This window comes from Anomaloglossus baeobatrachus, chromosome 3 (genome assembly GCF_048569485.1).
Source record: "Anomaloglossus baeobatrachus isolate aAnoBae1 chromosome 3, aAnoBae1.hap1, whole genome shotgun sequence".
NCBI lineage: Eukaryota > Metazoa > Chordata > Amphibia > Anura > Aromobatidae > Anomaloglossus > Anomaloglossus baeobatrachus.
In genome coordinates this window covers 152851512-152871831 of record NC_134355.1, presented here as the reverse complement: position 1 = coordinate 152871831, position 20320 = coordinate 152851512, and the positions used below count along the sequence as shown (strand labels likewise).

Here is a 20320-nt window from a genome sequence, read left to right as displayed (position 1 = left end):
TTTTTTCATGTTACACCCACAAAGTTAAATGTATTTTATTGGGATTTTATGTGATATGCCAACACCAAGGAGCAAGTATTTGTAAAGTGTAAATGAAATGATTTGTGAGTTTCTAAATATTTTAAAAATATAAATCTGAAAATTATGATATGCGTTTGTATTCAGTCCCCACTGAGTCAATGCTTTGTAAGACCAACGTTTGCTACAATTACTGCTGCAATCTTTTGAGGTATGTCTCTACCAGCTTTGCACATCTAGAGGCTGAAATCTTTGCCCATTCTTCTATTTAAACTAGCTGTATTGAGATTGGATTGAGAGCATATGTGAACAGCAATTTTCAGGTCTTTCCACAGATTCTCAATGGGATTTAGGTATGGACTGTGACTGGGCCTTCAAACAAATAAATATACTTTGGTTTATACCATTCCATTTTAGCTCTGCAGTATGTTTAGGGTTGTTATCCTCTGGAAGGTGATCATACGCCCCAGTTGCAAGTCTTTTTAAGCCTCTAACATGTTTTCCTCAAGGATTGGACTGTATTTAACTCCATCCATCTTCCCATCAACCATGACCAGCTTCCCTGTCACTGATGAAGAAAAGTCTTCCCACAGCATGATGCTGCCACCACCATGTTTGATGGTGTGTATGCACACAGAACAATCTACTACAGATCATGTGCATCTTTTATCACAGTCTACCCTTTGTGAATGCGCTGTTAAATGACTGTCAATAAGTTAATGTTTAATTCCATCGATGTGTATACAGAACCTAATTCAGGCAGCATTAATGATTATATACAATTCCTAATAATGTGAAATACGTATTTCTCACTATACATATCGGAGCGATAATAGTTCATGGCTTTACCAAGAAGATATCAAGTTGCTTACACACACAAGAAGAGACATTTACATAGCAATAATTTTATGGATATAAAACTGTGGTGAGAAATTCCAGGATGACAGCTGCAGAAAGTGTAGAAAATGAAATTAACTTGATGCATGACATTAGTTGGTTGGTGAGATTTGCAAATATCTCGATTCAAGCAGTACATGAACAATATCAACTTTAATAGAAATTAAGACCGTATGCGTGATTCCTGGGTCACAATCATCGGAGAGAGAGCTAGCGTGCATACCTTTTTCCCATTAAGTAATGCAAATAAGGCATACTCAAGCTCAGACAAAGCTGGTCTCCTTAAATAGAATATTTTACTCCTGCTGCTCCCCTCAATATTTGATGTGCACAAACTCCACAATTTAGGATGTACTAAAAAAATCTGATTCTGATTGACCTAACCAAATTGTTATCATTTTGTCATTTGTTTGGCTTCTTCTTTTTCCAACTGGATTAATTATTTATTCTCAAAATTCTCAATTACCGGGTAAAATCTGTCTTCAATGAATACAGATTTTCTTAGATAGGAGATGACAGTTGGTGCTCATAAAACTTTATGGAGAGCTGTAATTGTCATTTCAGAAGACCTTGCATTGGAATGTTTGTGTGCACCTCTAACTCCTCCTTCCTCCATAGAATTTTCCAAGCACTCTATCACGATTCCGATGTGCAGAACATTCTGTATTGTTCTGCCATGCTCTCCTGCAGAGCTGGTATTTGTGTTGCTTATGGTACAGAGCATTTTGCACGATGAATGTTCTGCTGGTTGTTTCACAAGCACTGGGTTTCACGCTGGTCCTGGGAAGTGCTCTTGCAGATGATTCTGATTTCCGGGTGATTGCTCTGTTTCATTAGGGAGCATATTAGCTCAGGACGCCGCCAGTTGTACTTCTTGTTTGTGTTCTTGTCTCCGTTAGTGCTCAGTATTCAGATCTTGGTCTCTTGACTCTGGACTGCTGTTAACCCTTCTCTTCTTGTCCTCCCCTGTTTCTGTTGTGACTTCCCGGCTTCTGACCTCAGACTTCCTCCTGACCACGTCCCTGCCTGCTCCCTGTATTCTGTACATACTCTCCTGAAACCCTGACCTTTGACCTGTGTCTTGACCTCATCTCTGTCTGCATCATGTGTACTGTCGTGCCCTCCTGGTCTGCTCCCGGTCTGTCTGACTACCTCTACATTTACTGCGTACAAGTAGTGTCTAGCGCCACCTTGTGACAGTCATCACACACTAACTGTCGTCTCCTATCTCAGTAATGTACAGTCTGTCTTCACTTAGTATAGATTTTACCCCTTAATTAAATGTGAAAGATCAATCCAGGAGGAGAAATAAACAAATTTCTCTGATAAGATACATTACAAAGTTGCATATTTTCATGTGCATTTTTGATTTTTTAAATAAAAATGAAAAACCGCGGTTACGCTTTATCATAAATATGTGAACCCAACAAAAGCCTCTCTTTATAATGTCAGCATTCATTCCGGACAGCTCATCCTATTGTCTATTGTCAGTTCATCCAAATTCTCAAAAAGGAGATGAAATACAACGGACATTAGAGAGCAGGACAAAGTCATAAAAAGCACAGTAAAAGTCGGTGGAAAGTATATTGTTTTATGGGAAGAGTTGACGGCATGACTGTATTTAATAAATGTATCACCCACTACCAATTTAGTGCAATTATTGAGCAGTTCTCTGTTTCTGATGGCCAGGCCAATACACATCCTAAATGACTGGGACAGATCCTTTCAGTTTGTAAAGATGCAGGACAAAAAGGGAAAAATTAATGGAAACCTATCCTGAAACATTAGCCCTAGCTCTGTGCAAAGGTGTCCTTTGACTGGAATGTCTTGGCTCTGTGTGAGAATCCTTTCCATTCTTTGTGTCCTGCAGGTATTGCCAACCAGGTCTCAGCAGAGATGCCAGATAAAACACCAGAGGGTACAGAAACCACATCGCAGAATGAAGGTGAGTATTGTGCTGCTGATGCAGAGAAGCCTTTCAGATTCCCAGCTGTAGTGCAATACAATCTAGCAGTGCATAGTTTCAGGAAGGACCTTTAAATGCCGTAATGCTCCACTATATTTTAATTATGCGTTTCTTCATTAAAATGTTACTTTAATGTCATTTCCCATTAAAAGATACATTGTAAATTCCAACAGTAATTTGAAGTAATATGCAAAATACTAGAAGTAGCTAATTAAGACATATAGTAATTAATGGCACTTGCGCAGATGCCATGATATGGAGGTACTTTACCCTAGCATCATTGCTTTTAAAGGGATAAGTCTGCAGTCACTCTAAAAAAATAAATTTTATATATATATATATATATATATATATATATATATATATATATATATATATATATATCTTTGTACCGTGTTAGCCAGTAGAGATAAAAGAAAATTGTTTAAAAGAAGTGAGAGTGCTCAGTGGTTGGCATCTCACTCATCAACCACTGAGGACTCTCAGTTCTTTTAAACAATTTTTTTTTATATATATATATATATATATATATATATATATATAGATATATAAATTGTTTCGTCTCTCAAACTCTAGAAAGATTCTCCAACTCTTCCATCATTGGGGAACTTGAGTCTCTGTGTGACTGCAGACTTGTGAATCCTCACATCACATATACTGTTCGTGGTGTGGATTCTCCAGTGTCAGAGCCAGTAATAGTGGTCATGTGACCGTAAGTGTGAGATATGTTTACTCCCGGACAGAATTCAACTAGCTAGGTGTGACCGTGCAAGTGTATTAAGTGAGGATGAAAATAGTCTAGTCAAATTCTGCCCAGGAGTATACTCGCAGTCATGTGACTGCCGTTACCAGCTGTGATACCGGAGAATCCCCACAGCACACAGTGAGTGAGATGTAAAAATTCACAAGTCTGCAGTCACATAGAGTGACTGCAGACCTGTTTTAGACAACCCCTTTAAAGTTTCTCCTCTTAATATATTGTAAACATCATGTTATATGGCACTGTGTACTTAGAATTGCTCATTTTGCTTTCTACTCAGTAAATGCTTCTCTTTTCTCTGCTCTTTGTAGAAACAGAAAGTTTCTTGTCCCTGCATGAAGCATTCCCCTCTTCAACTCCTGACCCAGCTGCTCCCTCCTTCCACCTGCCAGGGACTTTTGCAGTGATGACTCATGCAGGGAAAGGAGACATCTTTTTTCTACATAGCGTTTGGAAGGATTCAGCTAGTCTGTTTTTAATAACTTTATGTCATCTATTTAATGGAAAACAGAATAATTAACTGGGTACACAAGCCAAGTGAGCAATTGTAAGTATACAAGTACACAGTGTTATATAGTATGATGACTGTAATATATTAAGACGGTAAAAACTTTGATGGGAGTGGTTCTTTAAAGGTAGAATAGCTTGTCTATAGTGCTACATGGGCCCACGATGTGGTGACACAACGAAGGGTGCCTTCATGATGCCTAAGGCAAGGGCTTCATTGGGACTATTGGTACAACTTTCAGCAAGCTACAGAGCTGTGCAGCTGTGTGCACTTCAGTGGATAGCTGCTTTTAGTCAATACAACTACCACTATTTAAGGGTTTTCGGACCAATTACTAAGGGGTCCATTTTCATGCAGGTGCAGTTGGTGATAACTATGGATTTGTGGATTTTTGAAGAGGATGTTTAAAGTTGAATGCAACTCCATCCTGCAAAAAGTAATTCTACAAAAAAAGGATGATGCACATAGCAAGTTTAATCAAGTAAAACTTGGTTAATCTTGCTATGTGTATCATCCTTTTTCTGTAGAATTGATTTTTATATTGCTTCACTATTGTGACATCTTACATACATTATTTTTGCAAGACATCCATATACTGTATGTTTTTCTAATATGATGTCATAACGCATGTGGCAACATTCTTGGATGTGTTATTCCTTTGCTATGATGAAATTTGACATGACATCAATACTTAAGTCACTATTTGTATAACCATGTCATTAAACATGCCATCCTTGTGCTATGACACCACTGTGTGCTATACCATGCCTGATGAAGAGACCTGAGTAAGTAGTCTCGAAAGCTTGCAATTATTATCATCTTTTCAGTTAGCCATTAAAAGGTATCAACCACTGAGGACTCTCAGTTCTTTTAAACAATTTTTTTAAACCCAGTGCTGTAACTTTACAGTGTGCATAAGGTGCCGAAATAAATACAAACTGTTCTTGTTATGAATGTTTTGCTAAAGGTGGTCACAGTAGAGTGTGTCCCATGACAAGATATGATGGGGGGGGGGGGTCACTTTTTTACTGTATTTACTGTATAGATAATATTGGAAAGTCATGCTGCAAATGTCTCCATGCAGCCCTGACCCAAAGATTTAGTCTGATGATGGATAATCCATTCATTTTAATAGAGAACTTACAACGCATACACACTTGTCTTTCCACTGAAGGATCAGGTAAAATATATCTTTGTACCGTGTTAGCCAGTAGAGATAAAAAAAAAGTTTGTTTAAAAGAACTGAGAGTCCTCAGTGGTTGACACTAACTGAAAAGATGGTAATAATTGCAAGCTTTCCAGACTACGCAGGTCTCTTCATCAGGCATGGTATAACACAAAATCTGAAGAGTCACATATTTATACACAACAGGACATAGAATAGTGCAGTAAAAAAAAAAAACAAACAAGTTATGTGAAGCAGAACTATCACTATGGCAGGGGGGCAAACTGTTGTGGCCATAAATATTGTTATAGTTCATAGATAAGCAGTGTGAACGTTTTATTGTCCTCTGATTGGGCTCTGGTCTGGGCTGTGATGCCCTGAGATGCTCTGAGGAACAGATTTCTTAATTGATGTAAAAAGACATAAATCCATGTGACAGTCCTGCTCTGAATGTGTCAAAGGTCATCATAAGTTTGTACTCCCAAACTCTCCTGTCTTTTTGGGACTTGAAGTTTCCTTTCAATACCAGAAATTTCATGTCCCTGATGCTGTGGTCTGAGTTACAAAAATGTTTGGCCACAGGTAGATCCATCCCTTTTTTCTCCTTTGACACATTCAGAGTAGGAATGAATGTGTCACATGGATTCATGTCTTTTTACATCAATCCTCAGAGCATCTCTGGGCATCACAACCCGGACCAGAACCCAATCAGAGGACAATAAAACTTTCACACTGCTTATCTATGAACTACAACAATAATCACATAACTTGTTTTTTTTTTTACTGCACTATTCTATGTCCTAATGTGTATAAATATGTGACTCTTCAGATTTTGTGCTATATTGAGCCTGATGAAGAGACCTGAGTAGTCTGGAAAGCTTGCTATTATTACCATCTTTTCATTAAAAGGTATCAACTACTGAAGACACTAAAGGATCCTCTTTGAAATGGTGTATCTGAACACTTTCATTGGGATATCTAGTTTTCCATTTAACAAAGAGCCATACAAATAATAATAATAATAATAATAATATTTATTCGTTTATATAGCGCTATTAATTCCACAGTGCTTTACATACATGGACATACGCATAACAGTAGGTTGATGGATGATCAACCATTGAACAAAATCGTCTGGTGAGTGATGGTTATAAATGTATTCCTTAAAGGGAATCTGACACCAGATTTTTGCCACCTAATCTGAGAGCAGCATAATGTAGAGACAGAGACCCTGATTCCAGAGAAGTGTTTCTTACTCAGCTCCTTGCTGTCATTTTGATAAAATCACTCTTTTCTCAGCTGAACACCTAGCAGTTATTTGAATATGGAGCTCTGTAACCCCGCCCACACCACTGATTGGTAGACTTCTGCCTAGTTACAGTGTATACAGAAAACTGACAATCATGGGTGGGGGTGGGAGTATACAGAGCTCATGAATATGCTTCACTACATGGCAGCAGACCTAATAGTCCTCTAGTGATAAAATTACTGTTTAATCAGGAAGAGATTATCAAAACTACACTAAGCAGCCCAGTAAGTGACACATTGCTGTAATCAGGATCTCTGCCCCTATGTTATGCTGCTCTCAGATTAAGTGGCAAAAACCTGGTGACAGTTTCCCTTTAAGAGTATCTGGTATTGCAATGTGTCATATACTGGGCTGCTTGCTGTAGTTTTCTTTATATCAAAGTTTTATTAGGAGGTGGTTATTACTGGAGGACTAGTAAATCTGCTGTCAAATAGTCCTCCATATTCATTAGTGCTGTATAACCCCTCCCTCACCACTGCTTGGCAGCTTTCGGCTTATGCACAGTGTATACAGAAAGCTGCCAATCACTGGTGTGGGCGGGGTTATACAGAGCTCAGTATTCAGAAAACTGATAAATCTGCAGCAGATAAACCGATGATGTATAAAAAATACAAGATGCAACCCAGTAAGTGACACATTGCTGGAATCAGGGTCTCTGCCCCTATATCATGCTGCTCTCAGATGGGGTAGCAAAAACCTGGTGACAGATCCCTTTAACCCCTTCACGACCTTTGACGGATCTTTCCGCCATGGAGTGTGTCACGTTAGTCCCCGCCCCCTGCCGCAGGCAGGATGTGGCGATCCGCGCACATATCAGCTGTTTTTAACAGCTGACATGTGTGCCTGCATGTTACGAGTGGAATCGCATTCCACCCGTAACATTAACCCCTTATATCTCGCTGCCAAAGTCTGGCAGCGAGATGTATATACGCGTGGTCACGATTTTTACTTACCGCTGCCCCCACCGGAAATCACGTGAGTGATCATGTGACTTTCGGTGGTTGCCATGGTAGCACAGGGTCATGTGCTGATGCCTGCAGCTATGATGAATCACTTTCGTTTTCACTTGGCCCGGAGCCGAATGAATCAGGAAGTGACCGTATCTGCTGTTTACAGCTGTATAGCTGTGATCAGCAGATAGTGCAGAGCGATCGGATTGTTGATCCATATAGCCCCCTAGGGGGACTAGTAAAATAAAAAAAAAAAGTAAAACAAAAGTTTTAAGAAATAAAAAAACCCTAAAAGTTCAAATCACCCCCCTTTCACCCCATTGAAAATTAAAGGGCTAAAAAAATGAATAAATATACACATATTTGGTATTGCCGCGTTCAGAAATGCCCGATCTATCAAAATATAAAATCAATTAATCTGATCAGTAAACGGCGTAGTGGCAGAAAAAATTCCAAACGCCAAAATTACATTTTTTGGTCGCCGCAAGTTTTACACAAAATGCATTAACAGGTGATCAAAACGTAGCATCTGCGGACAAATGGTACCATTAGAAACGTCAGCTCGAGATGCAAAAAATAAGCCATGACTGAGCCATAGATCCCAAAAAATGAGAACGCTATGGGTTTCGGAACATGGCGCAAAACGTACGCCACTTTTATTGGACAAGCTTGTGAATTTTTTTTAACCCCTTCGATACAAGTAAACCTATACATGTTTAGTGTCTACAAACTCGCACCGACCTCAGGAATCATACCCACACATCATTTTTACCATATAGTGAACGCCGTGAATAAAACATCCCAAAAACTATTGTGCCATCACACTTTTTTTGCAGTTTTTCCACACTTGGAATTTTTTTTTGCGGTTTTCCAGTACACCATATGGTAAAACTTATGGTTTCATTTAAAAGTACAACTCATCCCGCAAAAAACAAGCCCTCATATGGCAAGATTGACGGAAAAAAAAGTTACGGCTCTTGGAAGAAGGGGAGCAAAAAACAAAAACGCAAAAGCGGAAAGTGCCCGGAGGCTGAAGGGGTTAAAGCCCACATTCACCTTTGCAGCTCCATACTCTGTATGGTACATTATTACAGTTCAGTAGTGTAGCATTGCCCCCCAATGTTTCTTCTGTGGGATATAGCATAGGCGTATAGTACAGAGCCTCAGATATACAGTATATGGATACAAGGTTGTATGGAGCCTCAATACAATGGTGTGCTTGAACCTTTACATAACAAATGTAAGTATTTTAAAGGAGTAACCACTTTATTTCACCATTAATTATAAAGAAAATATCTCCAAAAATGACTCGTTATTGTTTTAATGGCCCAGTAGAAAAGAGGACTTAGGTGCAGCCAAACGGTGTTTGTAGAGTATAATGTCTTTCTAGCCTGTAGATCTCAGTTGTTATAGCTGCTCATGAATATGTTTAGTCTTGTAAACACGAAAAGCCTCCAGCCATACATTCTGCCGGCTCAGTCGCTTTTATTTCCCAGCATGGAACCTATGTCAATTAAGATTGATTTCACCTAGTGCTCCATCCATTGCACAATCACCTCGCTGAGGGCTGGCAATTTCACAAAGATCAGGTCTGGCCACAAATCATTTCTACTTTTTTAACTCCTCCGCTCCCCCTATATTATTCATGATAATCCCATCATATCTGTTCCCTACTCAGCAAAACTGTGGGGGTCCATCTGCTTGTCTGGTTTTATTTGCTCTTGAAAAGGAATAATTACATATTAGTAATTAAATAATAAATCTGACCTCTATTATATCTTTTTTTCTTTTTTTTTTTAAATTTAGACTATGGGTCGAGTGGTTTTGAGTCTACATTCAGAAAAGATGGGGGAATTTACAACAAATGACCCTGTATACAATGGAGTAAGTCATCCATTGACTACAGTTAGGTCCAGAAATATTTGGACAGTGACACAAGTTTTGTTATTTTAGCTGTTTACAAAAACATGTTCAGAAATACAATTATATATATAATATGGGCTGAAAGTGCACACTCCCAGCTGCAATATGAGAGTTTTCACATCCAAATCGGAGAAAGGGTTTAGGAATCATAGCTCTGTAATGCATAGCCTCCTCTTTTTCAAGGGACCAAAAGTAATTGGACAAGGGACTCTAAGGGCTGCAATTAACTCTGAAGGCGTCTCCCTCGTTAACCTGTAATCAATGAAGTAGTTAAAAGGTCTGGGGTTGATTACAGGTGTGTGGTTTTGCATTTTGAAGCTGTTGCTGTGACCAGACAACATGCGGTCTAAGGAACTCTCAATTGAGGTGAAGCAGAACATCCTGAGGCTGAAAAAAAAGAAAAAATCCATCAGAGAGATAGCAGACATGCTTGGAGTAGCAAAATCAACAGTCGGGTACATTCTGAGAAAAAAGGAATTGACTGGTGAGCTTGGGAACTCAAAAAGGCCTGGGCGTCCACGGGTGACAACAGTGGTGGATGATCGCCGCATACTTTCTTTGGTGAAGAAGAACCCGTTCACAACATCAACTGAAGTCCAGAACACTCTCAGTGAAGTAGGTGTATCTGTCTCTAAGTCAACAGTAAAGAGAAGACTCCATGAAAGTAAATACAAAGGGTTCACATCTAGATGCAAACCATTCATCAATTCCAAAAATAGACAGGCCAGAGTTAAATTTGCTGAAAAACACCTCATGAAGCCAGCTCAGTTCTGGAAAAGTATTCTATGGACAGATGAGACAAAGATCAACCTGTACCAGAATGATGGGAAGAAAAAAGTTTGGAGAAGAAAGGGAACGGCACATGATCCAAGGCACACCACATCCTCTGTAAAACATGGTGGAGGCAACGTGATGGCATGGGCATGCATGGCTTTCAATGGCACTGGGTCACTTGTGTTTATTGATGACATAACAGCAGACAAGAGTAGCCGGATGAATTCTGAAGTGTACCGGGATATACTTTCAGCCCAGATTCAGCCAAATGCCGCAAAGTTGATCGGACGCTGCTTCATAGTACAGATGGACAATGACCCCAAGCATACAGCCAAAGCTACCCAGGAGTTCATGAGTGCAAAAAAGTGGAACATTCTGCAATGGCCAAGTCAATCACCAGATCCTAACCCAATTGAGCATGCATTTCACTTGCTCAAATCCAGACGTAAGACGGAAAAACCCACAAACAAGCAAGACCTGAAGGCTGCGGCTGTAAAGGCCTGGCAAAGCATTAAGAAGGAGGAAACCCAGCGTTTGGTGATGTCCATGGGTTCCAGACTTAAGGCAGTGATTGCCTCCAAAGGATTCGCAACAAAATATTGAAAATAAAAATATTTTGTTTGGGTTTGGTTTATTTGTCCAATTACTTTTGACCTCCTAAAATGTGGAGTGTTTGTAAAGAAATGTGTACAATTCCTACAATTTCTATCAGATATTTTTGTTCAAACCTTCAAATTAAACGTTACAATCTGCACTTGAATTCTGTTGTAGAGGTTTCATTTCAAATCCAATGTGGTGGCATGCAGAGCCCAACTCGCGAAAATTGTGTCACTGTCCAAATATTTCTGGACCTAACTGTATAGCTGTATACATGAAAAATTTTATTTGAAGTTTTAGTTTTTTTTATGGTTTCATATTTTTTAAAACTTTTTTACATTTTTATTGACGTTACTAGTCCCCGTAGAATGCTTTATGCCTGCACTGTCCGACTGCTTCTTCTTCTGATCAGAGTGATGCTCCTGTGAGTACCAGCGCGCTGCCAGTATTCACAGGAAGTGAGTCATGACAGTGACAAGGGTCCCTGACCCCGCGCTGTCATAACACAATGGTGCCCTGTGATCGCGCTATAGGGCCACCGATGGCAGACGTGAACAGCGCGATCCCCCTGGAGCACGTTAGATTGCGCTGTCAACAGGCCTTAACAGGCGCGGGTGAATATATGATCAACCAGCATCCTTTAACTGTAGATATCTGCTGATCAGATCACATTAAAGGGACAGATACGATCTAGGACATATAGGTACGTCCTAGGTCGTAAAGGGATAAAGAGTGTTTCTGGGCTCAAAATAAATTTCTGCCATCACACTATGTAAAGCATTGACAGAAGCGGATGAGAAGCTAGTAGACACATTACCATAAGTATGTAAATTACAAGGAAGTAAAGGGGAATCATGACAGTATGCACATTGCACTGTCACGATTTGGCATACAAAAATGTGAGCCTCAAAAAGTGCTGTAAGGGCTCATGCGCACGTTGCGTAATTACATGCATTTACGCTGCGTATTGCACTGCAGTGTAAATGCATGCATCCTGCGTCCCCTGCACAATCTATGTAGATTGTGCATGATATGTGCGCACGATGCTTTTTTGAATGCAGCGATTTGAATGCTAACATTTTGACCCAAATCCGTGCGTTAATAAAAACAGCATGTCAATTATTCCGTGCGCTATGGATGCCGTTCCCACTCTGTCTATGGTGGGGGCAGCAGCCAGAGCGCATCAAATCGGCTTTTTTAAAAAAAAAAACCTGCATCCATTATGCAGTGTTTCTGCAGCGATTTGAAGTGCACATGAGCTGTCAAATCGCTGCAGAATATTAAGCAGTTACGTGTGAACAAGCCCTAAGAGTAATTTCATCTGGTCCCATGACTACATCCAAACATACAGAAAAAAATAATTTTAATGGAAGTGCAGCTAGGGTAGTGCCTTGGAAATCAAATTAAAGAAATCCTACTACATTGTACATTAAGTCCGAACTCTGGACAGGATGGGATAGAGAAGGAGACGCTGAGCAGAATCATATATAGGTTTGCTGGAAAAGATTCAGTATTAGTTCTATTTTATTCATTGAATTCTCTGGTGTTTGTGTGCATATGAGTCCAGTGAGTGGTCCTACTCATTGATTAACATAACAGCTATATTGGAATACACAGTCATATAGGGAAGACTGTCAATCACTGAATAGGACCGCCCACTGGACCCTGCACACTAACACACAAAACACCAGGGATAAAAAAAAAAATGTAAAATACATAAAAAATTCCATCTCAAACTAAGAAATGAGCCTTGTTTAACCCACTAGACCTCTTTGGTATGAAAACTACTACTACTTTATTGTTTTCTGATTTGGGGTCAGAACAAAGACAAGAGAATGCCACAATTATCAATCAATATCGAAAATAAAAATATACCGTTCATTTACTTGTACAATTATTTACAAATATTACTGTTCAGAAGATTTTTAGAATAAAATATAAAAAATAGAGCATCAGAAATGGTCTGAAACTCGATTTAGAATTGGAAAAATTCTGGAGACTTATTTTTAAAACTTTACTGTTGTTTTGGATCTGACGTAATAAAATAACTATGGACATGGGAAGCCCTGTTTTTATTGTAGTTCTACAATGTACCGTCCAGTGCTCTATTCCTAGACAGTATATCACCAGATTTCATTTATGGTAATATCAAAGTTTGATCTTTCCAAAGGTCCCGCTGAGCTTTTCTATACAAATTTTTGCTCTGATCTTCAAGTAACTTTCCAAGTTCTAAAATGTTATTCTCAGACTCCTGCTGAGAGTTCACTTCCACAAGCTATTGTTCAGATCCATTTCCCACCTCTCCGAGTTCCCAAATTACAATTTGAAGGGTGTTACAAAAACTAAACAAAGCAGTCTTAGATATATTTCTCTTACATCCGAGCCAAAAAGGCCTTCAAAGTAAATGTGTTCATATTTTTGTATATTAATATGAATGTCCCAAAAACTAAAGGTGCGTGTATACCGAACGATTATTGTGAACAGTTTCCTATGAATGCTCATTTGAAGATAATCTTTAAGTGTAAATAAGGTGCTGATTAGAGATGAGTGGATCCATGAAAGCTCGGTTAGGTGGGTTCAGCGAGACTCTAGACAGAGTGAAGTTTGGGGCCTGGACTTGACCTAAACCCCAATGGAAGTCACTAATTGGGCAGTTTGGGTCTTTGGCCACATGTAGCCACCCATAAACATATCACTTCCAGGGGCAGGTAGGTGAGGTTTTTGTTTTCTTTTTTGTGTGGTGCACACTACCTCCGATCATGCTGTTGTTACCCCCAGTGCAAACCGTTGAAACACTGCAAACAGCTCTCACTGGTCTGAGGACCGAGTGGACCCAAGCACAGCGATGCTCACTTGAGTGGTTTGCATACGTAAAGCACCCAAATTCCAAACCCAATCTCTTTTTTTCTTGTAACGTCTGTGTTCGGTACAAGCACCGAACCTCATCTCCACTGCTGATCAAGTAATGAACGAGTAAAACGCTTATACATCAGATGAAATTATCTTTTGTGCTGCACAAAAGACCATCATTCTCGGCAACACATCTTCTTGTGTAAGCAAGACTCCTGCTGCCAAAAACAAGGGCAGCTTATACACACTATATGATCTATTCCAGATAATTTAGTGCACATCAGGAGTTTGGTCTGCCTCTGTTTATTGCCATTCCTTATGGGCAGTCATTAAGTGCTGCTGATTGTTAGGTATAAACACAAGACCTTAAGTTTCTCAATGCATGGAAGATACAGTACATAACACAGTGAGTACACCCCTCACATTTTTTTACAATATTTTATTATATCGTTTCATGGGACATCACTGAAGATTTGACACTTTCATGCAATGTAACATAGTCAGTGTACAGCTTATATAACAGTGTAAATTTGGTGTGCCCTCTAAATAACTCAGCACACAGCCATTAATGTCTAACCTGCTGGCAACAAAAGTGAGTACACCCCTAAGTGAAAATGGCCAAATTGTGCCCAATTAGCCATATTCACTCCCTGGCATCATGTGACTCGTTAGTGTTACAAGGTCTCAGGTGTGAATGGGAAGCAGGTGTGTTAAATTTGGTGTTATTGCTCACACTCTGTCATACTGTTCACTGGAATTACAACATTGGACCTCATTGCCAAGAATTTTCTGAAGATCAAAAAAAAAGAATTGTTGCTGCACATAAAGATGGCCTAGGCTATAAGACGGTAGTCAAGACCATACAAGTGTTCAACAAGACAGGTTCCACTAAGAACAGGCCTCACCATGGCTGACCAAAGAAGTTGAGTGTACGAGCTTAGTGTTTAATCCAGAGGTTGTCTTTTCAAAATAGATGTATGAGTTCTGCCAGCATTGTGCAGAGTTTAAAGGGGTGGTAGGTCAGCTTGTCAGTGCTCAGTCCATCTTCTTCTAAAGATCATGCACAAGAAAGCCCGTAAACAGGTTGCTGGAACCATGTCCTGTGGTCTGATGAGAAAAAGATAAACATATTTGGTTTAGATGGTGTCCAATGTGTATGGTAGCTACCAGGTGAGGAGTACAAAGAAAACTGTGTCTAGCCTACAGTTAAGCATGGTGGGGTAAGTGTCATGGTTTGGGGCTGCATGAGTGTTGCTGACTGTGGGGAGCTACAGTTCATTGAGGGAACCATGAATGCCAACATGTACTGTAACATATTAAAGCACAGCATCAGCCCTTTGCTTTGAAAACTGAGCCACAGGGCAGTATTCCAATATAATGACCCCAAACACATCTCCAAGATGACCACTGCCTTACTAAAGAAACTGAGAGTAAAGGTGCTAGACTTAAACCCTATTGAGCATCTGTAGTACATCCTCAAATGATTGTTGGAGGAGAACAAGGTATCTAACATTGACCAGCTCTGTGATGTCATCATGGAGTAGTAATCAGATTTATTCACTTATTTAGCACCATTAATTCCATAGCGCTACATACATCAGCAACATTCTCCCCATTGGGGCTCACAATCTAAATTCCCTATCAGTATGTCTTTGGAGTGTGGGAGAAATAAAGGAGGATTCCAGTGGCTCCTGTGAAGCTCTAGTAAACTCCATGCCCAAGAGAGTTAAGGCACTGCTTGAAAATAATGATGGGCACACAAAATATATTAACACTCTGGGCACAATTTGGACATTTTCACTTAAGGGTGTGTGGCGCCCCTGACCTGGTCAGGCACCACAGAGTATTGCACCCATGCGGGGACAATGCTTCCAGGTAATCTCCAAAGGCCAGGATGAGGTGCACACACAAACACATAGTGATCAGGCCTCCCACATCACCAGAGGGGACCCTTGGGTAGCCAGTAAGGGGTTAACTTTCAATTCCCAGCTGGGGGTGTGTTCAGGGACTGGTTGCTAGGAAGCAGGGCAGAGAGAGAGGAAGAAGGAGTCTGGAGGAAGAAGTTGAAGTGTGAGGAAGCAGGGCAGAGGAGCTCTAGAGTGTGAGACAGGTCCTGAGGAGTGCAGTAGCTGAAAGCGGGGGAGAAAGGAGTACCGTGGGTCGGCCTGAAAACCATCCAGAGAGAGAAGGGTGGCTGAGTACGGAGATCCCGGTATCCGAGCACACAAGGGGAACTAGATCCCCAGTACAGGCAGCAGATCATCCAGAGCTGCTTAACCTACAGGTGGGGGTACTTCATGCCCTCACCACAACTACACAGCGCTTGAGCCAAGCAGCAATCTCCGGGCCCATAAGGGGACAGGGCCAGAAGCCATCCCACCAAGGCCACGCTGCCGGCAGACGAGCCAGAGAGAGGGGAGCAGGGTGGTAACAGCTTCCCTGGAGGGGTCCTACCACGCTTCAAGCAAAGGATCCTCCTAAAACAGAAAGAGTGCAAGGAAGGCGAGTGGACAGCTACCCTCAGAACGGCCTCCTGGAATTCCTGGTTCCACCTGGTTATCACAGTGTCGCCCGGGCATCTCACCGTGACCTCCAAACAGTGAGTAAACACGTTGAAAGACTTCTTGGACTGTGTTTGAGTCATTCTGCGACCTGTGGTCCCACACACATACACCGGGGCCTGGGGCTTGCCTCACTCTCAGGGGGCTAATATACTGACTGCACCCACCATCAGCCCCAGGCATCCCTTAATCTGCAGTGGCGGTCCCCACTGACCGCAATTCTGAGAGTGGCGTCACGACAATCAAAGAAAGAAGGTTCCCTACCTGTGACCAGACTGTCCCATCCACGTGGAGTCCCTGCAGGTAACGCACCGACACCACACTTGCGGGGCTTCACAACTTCTGGCGTCACGAACAGGATAAGGACTAGACCTGTTCAGACAGGTGACCGTGTGCCTCAGAGGTCCGACCGCAAAAATTGAACTGCCGCCATATTGCCATCTTCAAAAGCGCGCGCTGCAGCCCGCGCGAGGGAGAAGAGCACCGCCCACGAAGAGGTGTGGCCGCCCCAGAACCCCCACAATTCAGAGAGCGTTCTGATCCAGGAAGTGGAAAGGGGGCGCGGGGATTTCTGAAGAAAAATGGACGCTGCAGGAGGTAATGCCCCTGGTCAGGGCGACGCAGCCCAAGCGATGCCAGCCCCCGTCGCGCTGGACGCAGCAGCGCCTGGTGCCGGTGCCGCGGTCGCAGCCGCGCCGGCTGAAATCTCCCCCATAATGCCAGTTTCCTTGCTGTATGTCCCAGGAGCGCAATGGCTGCCCCAATACGCCGGTAAAATAGACACGCTGACCGGGTTTAAGAAGAAGATCAGCACCCTGCTAGACATGCACGCGATGACTGGTAAGCAGAGGGCCGCTGTGGTGCTGGGACAATTGACTGAAGCAGCAGTATTGGAAGCTGAGTCCTGGACCAATGATGACCGGAGCTCTGTTGAGACCATCTTTGCCAAACTAGCAGCTGCTTTTGAACACCGCACAGAGGGAGAGCTGAGGACGGACTTCTATAACTGCCGTCAGAAGCCCCAAGATAGTATAAGAGACTATGCCCTCAGGCTGCAGGCTGCACTACGGGCTCTCAAGCTGGTGGACCCTGTCAGTGATCAGGAAGGAAACCGGATGATGAAGGAACAATTCTTGCGGGGCCTGCGCTCTCCTGAGGATGGGAAGCAGATGAAGCTGTGGTCCCTGGAACACCCTGACGTGGACTTTGCCATTCTGAAAGACAGGGCAGTGAAAGCACTCCAACCTCCTGTGGACACAGACCCCGTCGCACCAGCATGGCCTGCCAGTTCCACGGCTGCAGGAGCGGAATCCTCCTCGCAGGCCCTGGTAACTGCAAAAGGACTCAACACGCCAGCAGAGACCATAAATACACTATCCTCCCAGGTGCAACAGCTCACTAAGGACGTCGCACAAATCCTGAAAGCAATGCAGTTGCCCTCAGACACCAAAGTCCCTCATCGGATCCTGCTAGCTGACAGCCCAGAGGACGTCCCTTGGATGCGGAGGAGAAGAGGTCCCCCAACCCGAGGCAGGAGCAGTGATCGCTATGACTCATCTGGACAACCCATCTGTCGTCGTTGCCAGGAGGCAGGACACTATGCAAGGGCCTGTCCTTTAAACGAGCCAAACCTGGGGCCGGGGGCCAGTCCTCAGGATTAAGAAGATCAGGCCCAGTTCGCTGCTGTGATCAGTACGTGGGTGGACGTCCTGTCCTGTCCATCGTCCTCGACGGGATCCCTACCCCGGCATTATTGGACACCGGCTCTCAGGTCACCACGATCCCGTATGTCCTTTATCGTAGGTTTTGGTCGGACGACGATCTCCGACCAACGGACCCCTCCCTCACCATCTATGCTGCCAACGGACAACCTATAGACCAGATCGGGGTCAAAGAGGTAACCATAAAGGTGGGAAGGCAGGAAATGAAGGGACAAGGACTGATTGTTGTGGACACTGATATTAGAGAAAGGAACCCGCAAATGATTTTAGGCACTAATGTCATAGAAAATTGCCTAGGGGAAGTGTTGTTGTTGCTTCACCAGATTGTTGAAGGTGCTGAGGGCGGGTCGAAAAGAGCCTTGCAAAAGGAGATCCGAATCATTCTGAGGAAGCAACAGGTAAAACAGACTGGCGGTGAGATTGGTAGTGTACGGGTGATGGATGCAAACCCCATTGTGATACCCCCACGGAGTGAAATGATGATGTGGTGTAGAGCAGCGGTAGGTCTCAGAGGACAAGATTACCAGGCTGTACTAGAGCCCACTCATTCAGACCACTGGCCCACGATTCTGACAGCCAGGGGGGTAGTTGATGTACACAAGGGACGAGTGCCTGTACGAGTGTTGAACTGTGGGGAGGAGGAAGCCAGACTACCAAGGTACGCTACCATAGCCAAACTGTTTACATGCTCAAATGACGCCATAACACCTGTAGGTCCCCTGACACAAGCTGACTCAACAGAGGATGAGACCTCCCAAAAGCAGCTAGAGGACTGGTGCCAGAAACTACACGTGGGGACTGACTCTACACCCGTCTACCAGAAACATGGGGTTTACAGGGTCGTGCAGGAATACGAGCAGGTCTTTAGTAAGAACCCACTAGACTTTGGTAGGATCAAAGGGGTGCAACATCACATACCCACAGGCAGTCATCCTCCCATTAAGGAAAGACATAGGCCTATTCCACCAGCCCATTACCAGCGCACAAAGGACATGCTGAAGGACATGAAGGAGGCAGGCGTCATAAGGGACAGTTGTAGCCCCTGGGCGGCTCCCCTGGTCCTGGTAAGAAAGAAGGATGGCACGATGAGGATGTGTGTGGATTACAGACGGATAAATCAGATAACACACAAGGATGCCTACCCTTTGCCAAGGATAGAGGAATCCCTCGCTGCCTTGAAAGCCTCTAACTACTTTTCTACCCTAGATCTTACTAGTGGCTACTGGCAAGTATCTGTAGCAGAAGAAGATCGGGAGAAGACGGCCTTCACCACCCCAATGGGCCTCTGTGAGTTCAACAGCATGCCATTTGGACTCTGCAATGCCCCCGGGACCTTCCAGAGGCTTATGGAATGCTGCCTAGGGCACCTCAACTTTGAAACCGTCCTGCTCTACCTGGATGATGTCATCGTGTACTCCAAGACCTACGAGGACCACCTGAAACACCTGGCTGAAGTCTTTGAAGCACTATCCCGATATGGAATGAAGCTGAAACCATCCAAGTGCCATTTACTGAAGCCAAAGGTCCAGTACCTAGGTCACGTGGTCAGTGCAGAAGGAGTAGCACCGGACCCAGAGAAGGTCACAGTCATCCAGGAATGGCCCACACCTACTACCGTCCGGGAGGTACGTCAGTTCCTTGGCTTGGTAGGCTACTACAGAAGGTTCATCAAGGGCTACACGAAAATGGCAGCGCCTTTGCAAGAGCTCCTGGTAGGCCACCCAAAGAAGAGAGGAAAGATCTCCGGCCCGCCATTTCACTGGGGAGAAGCAGAAGAACACTCCTTCAGACAAATGAAAGGGGCCTTGACGGGTGAAGAGATCCTAGCCTACCCTGACTACGGTCTGCCATTCGTACTGTACACAGATGCCAGTAATGTGGGACTGGGAGCAGTGCTTTCACAGGTGCAGGGAGGCAAAGAGCGTGTGATTGCTTACGCCAGCAGGAAGCTCAGGCCTACTGAAAGAAACCCGGAGAATTATAGCTCATTCAAGCTAGAGTTCCTGGCCATGGTATGGGCTATCACAGAGCGGTTCAAGCACTACCTGGCAGCCACCAAATTCACTGTCTTCACGGACAACAACCCCCTGACCCACTTGGATACTGCTAAATTGGGTGCCATGGAGCAGCGTTGGGTAGCCCGACTGGCGAATTATGACTTTACTGTCAAGTATCGAGCTGGCCGCAAGAACGGCAACGCAGATGCTCTGTCCAGGATGCCTCACCTAGCAGACGAGGGTGAAGATGTAGATGATCTTGAAGAGATTGAGCTGCCAGCGTTCCATCGCCATGGAGCAAAACAGTGTCGGCAGTCGCGTGCC

The 20320-nt window shown here is 43.2% G+C and overlaps 1 protein-coding gene across 5 annotated transcripts in view; it reads left to right on the top strand.

Annotated features, from left to right (window-relative positions):
* The window catches only part of PLEKHG1 (pleckstrin homology and RhoGEF domain containing G1), a 356257-nt gene that overhangs the window by 131011 nt on the left and 204926 nt on the right, over nucleotides 1-20320 (top strand). For 4 of the 5 annotated variants that reach the window (XM_075339532.1, XM_075339534.1, XM_075339533.1 and 1 more), the window contains one exon: nucleotides 2786-2860. The exons of the other annotated variant lie outside the window; for it this stretch is intronic. In XM_075339532.1, coding sequence (XP_075195647.1) covers nucleotides 2786-2860 — 75 coding nt within the window. The remainder of the gene's footprint in view (nucleotides 1-2785; nucleotides 2861-20320) is intronic. 5 annotated transcript variants of the gene reach the window in all.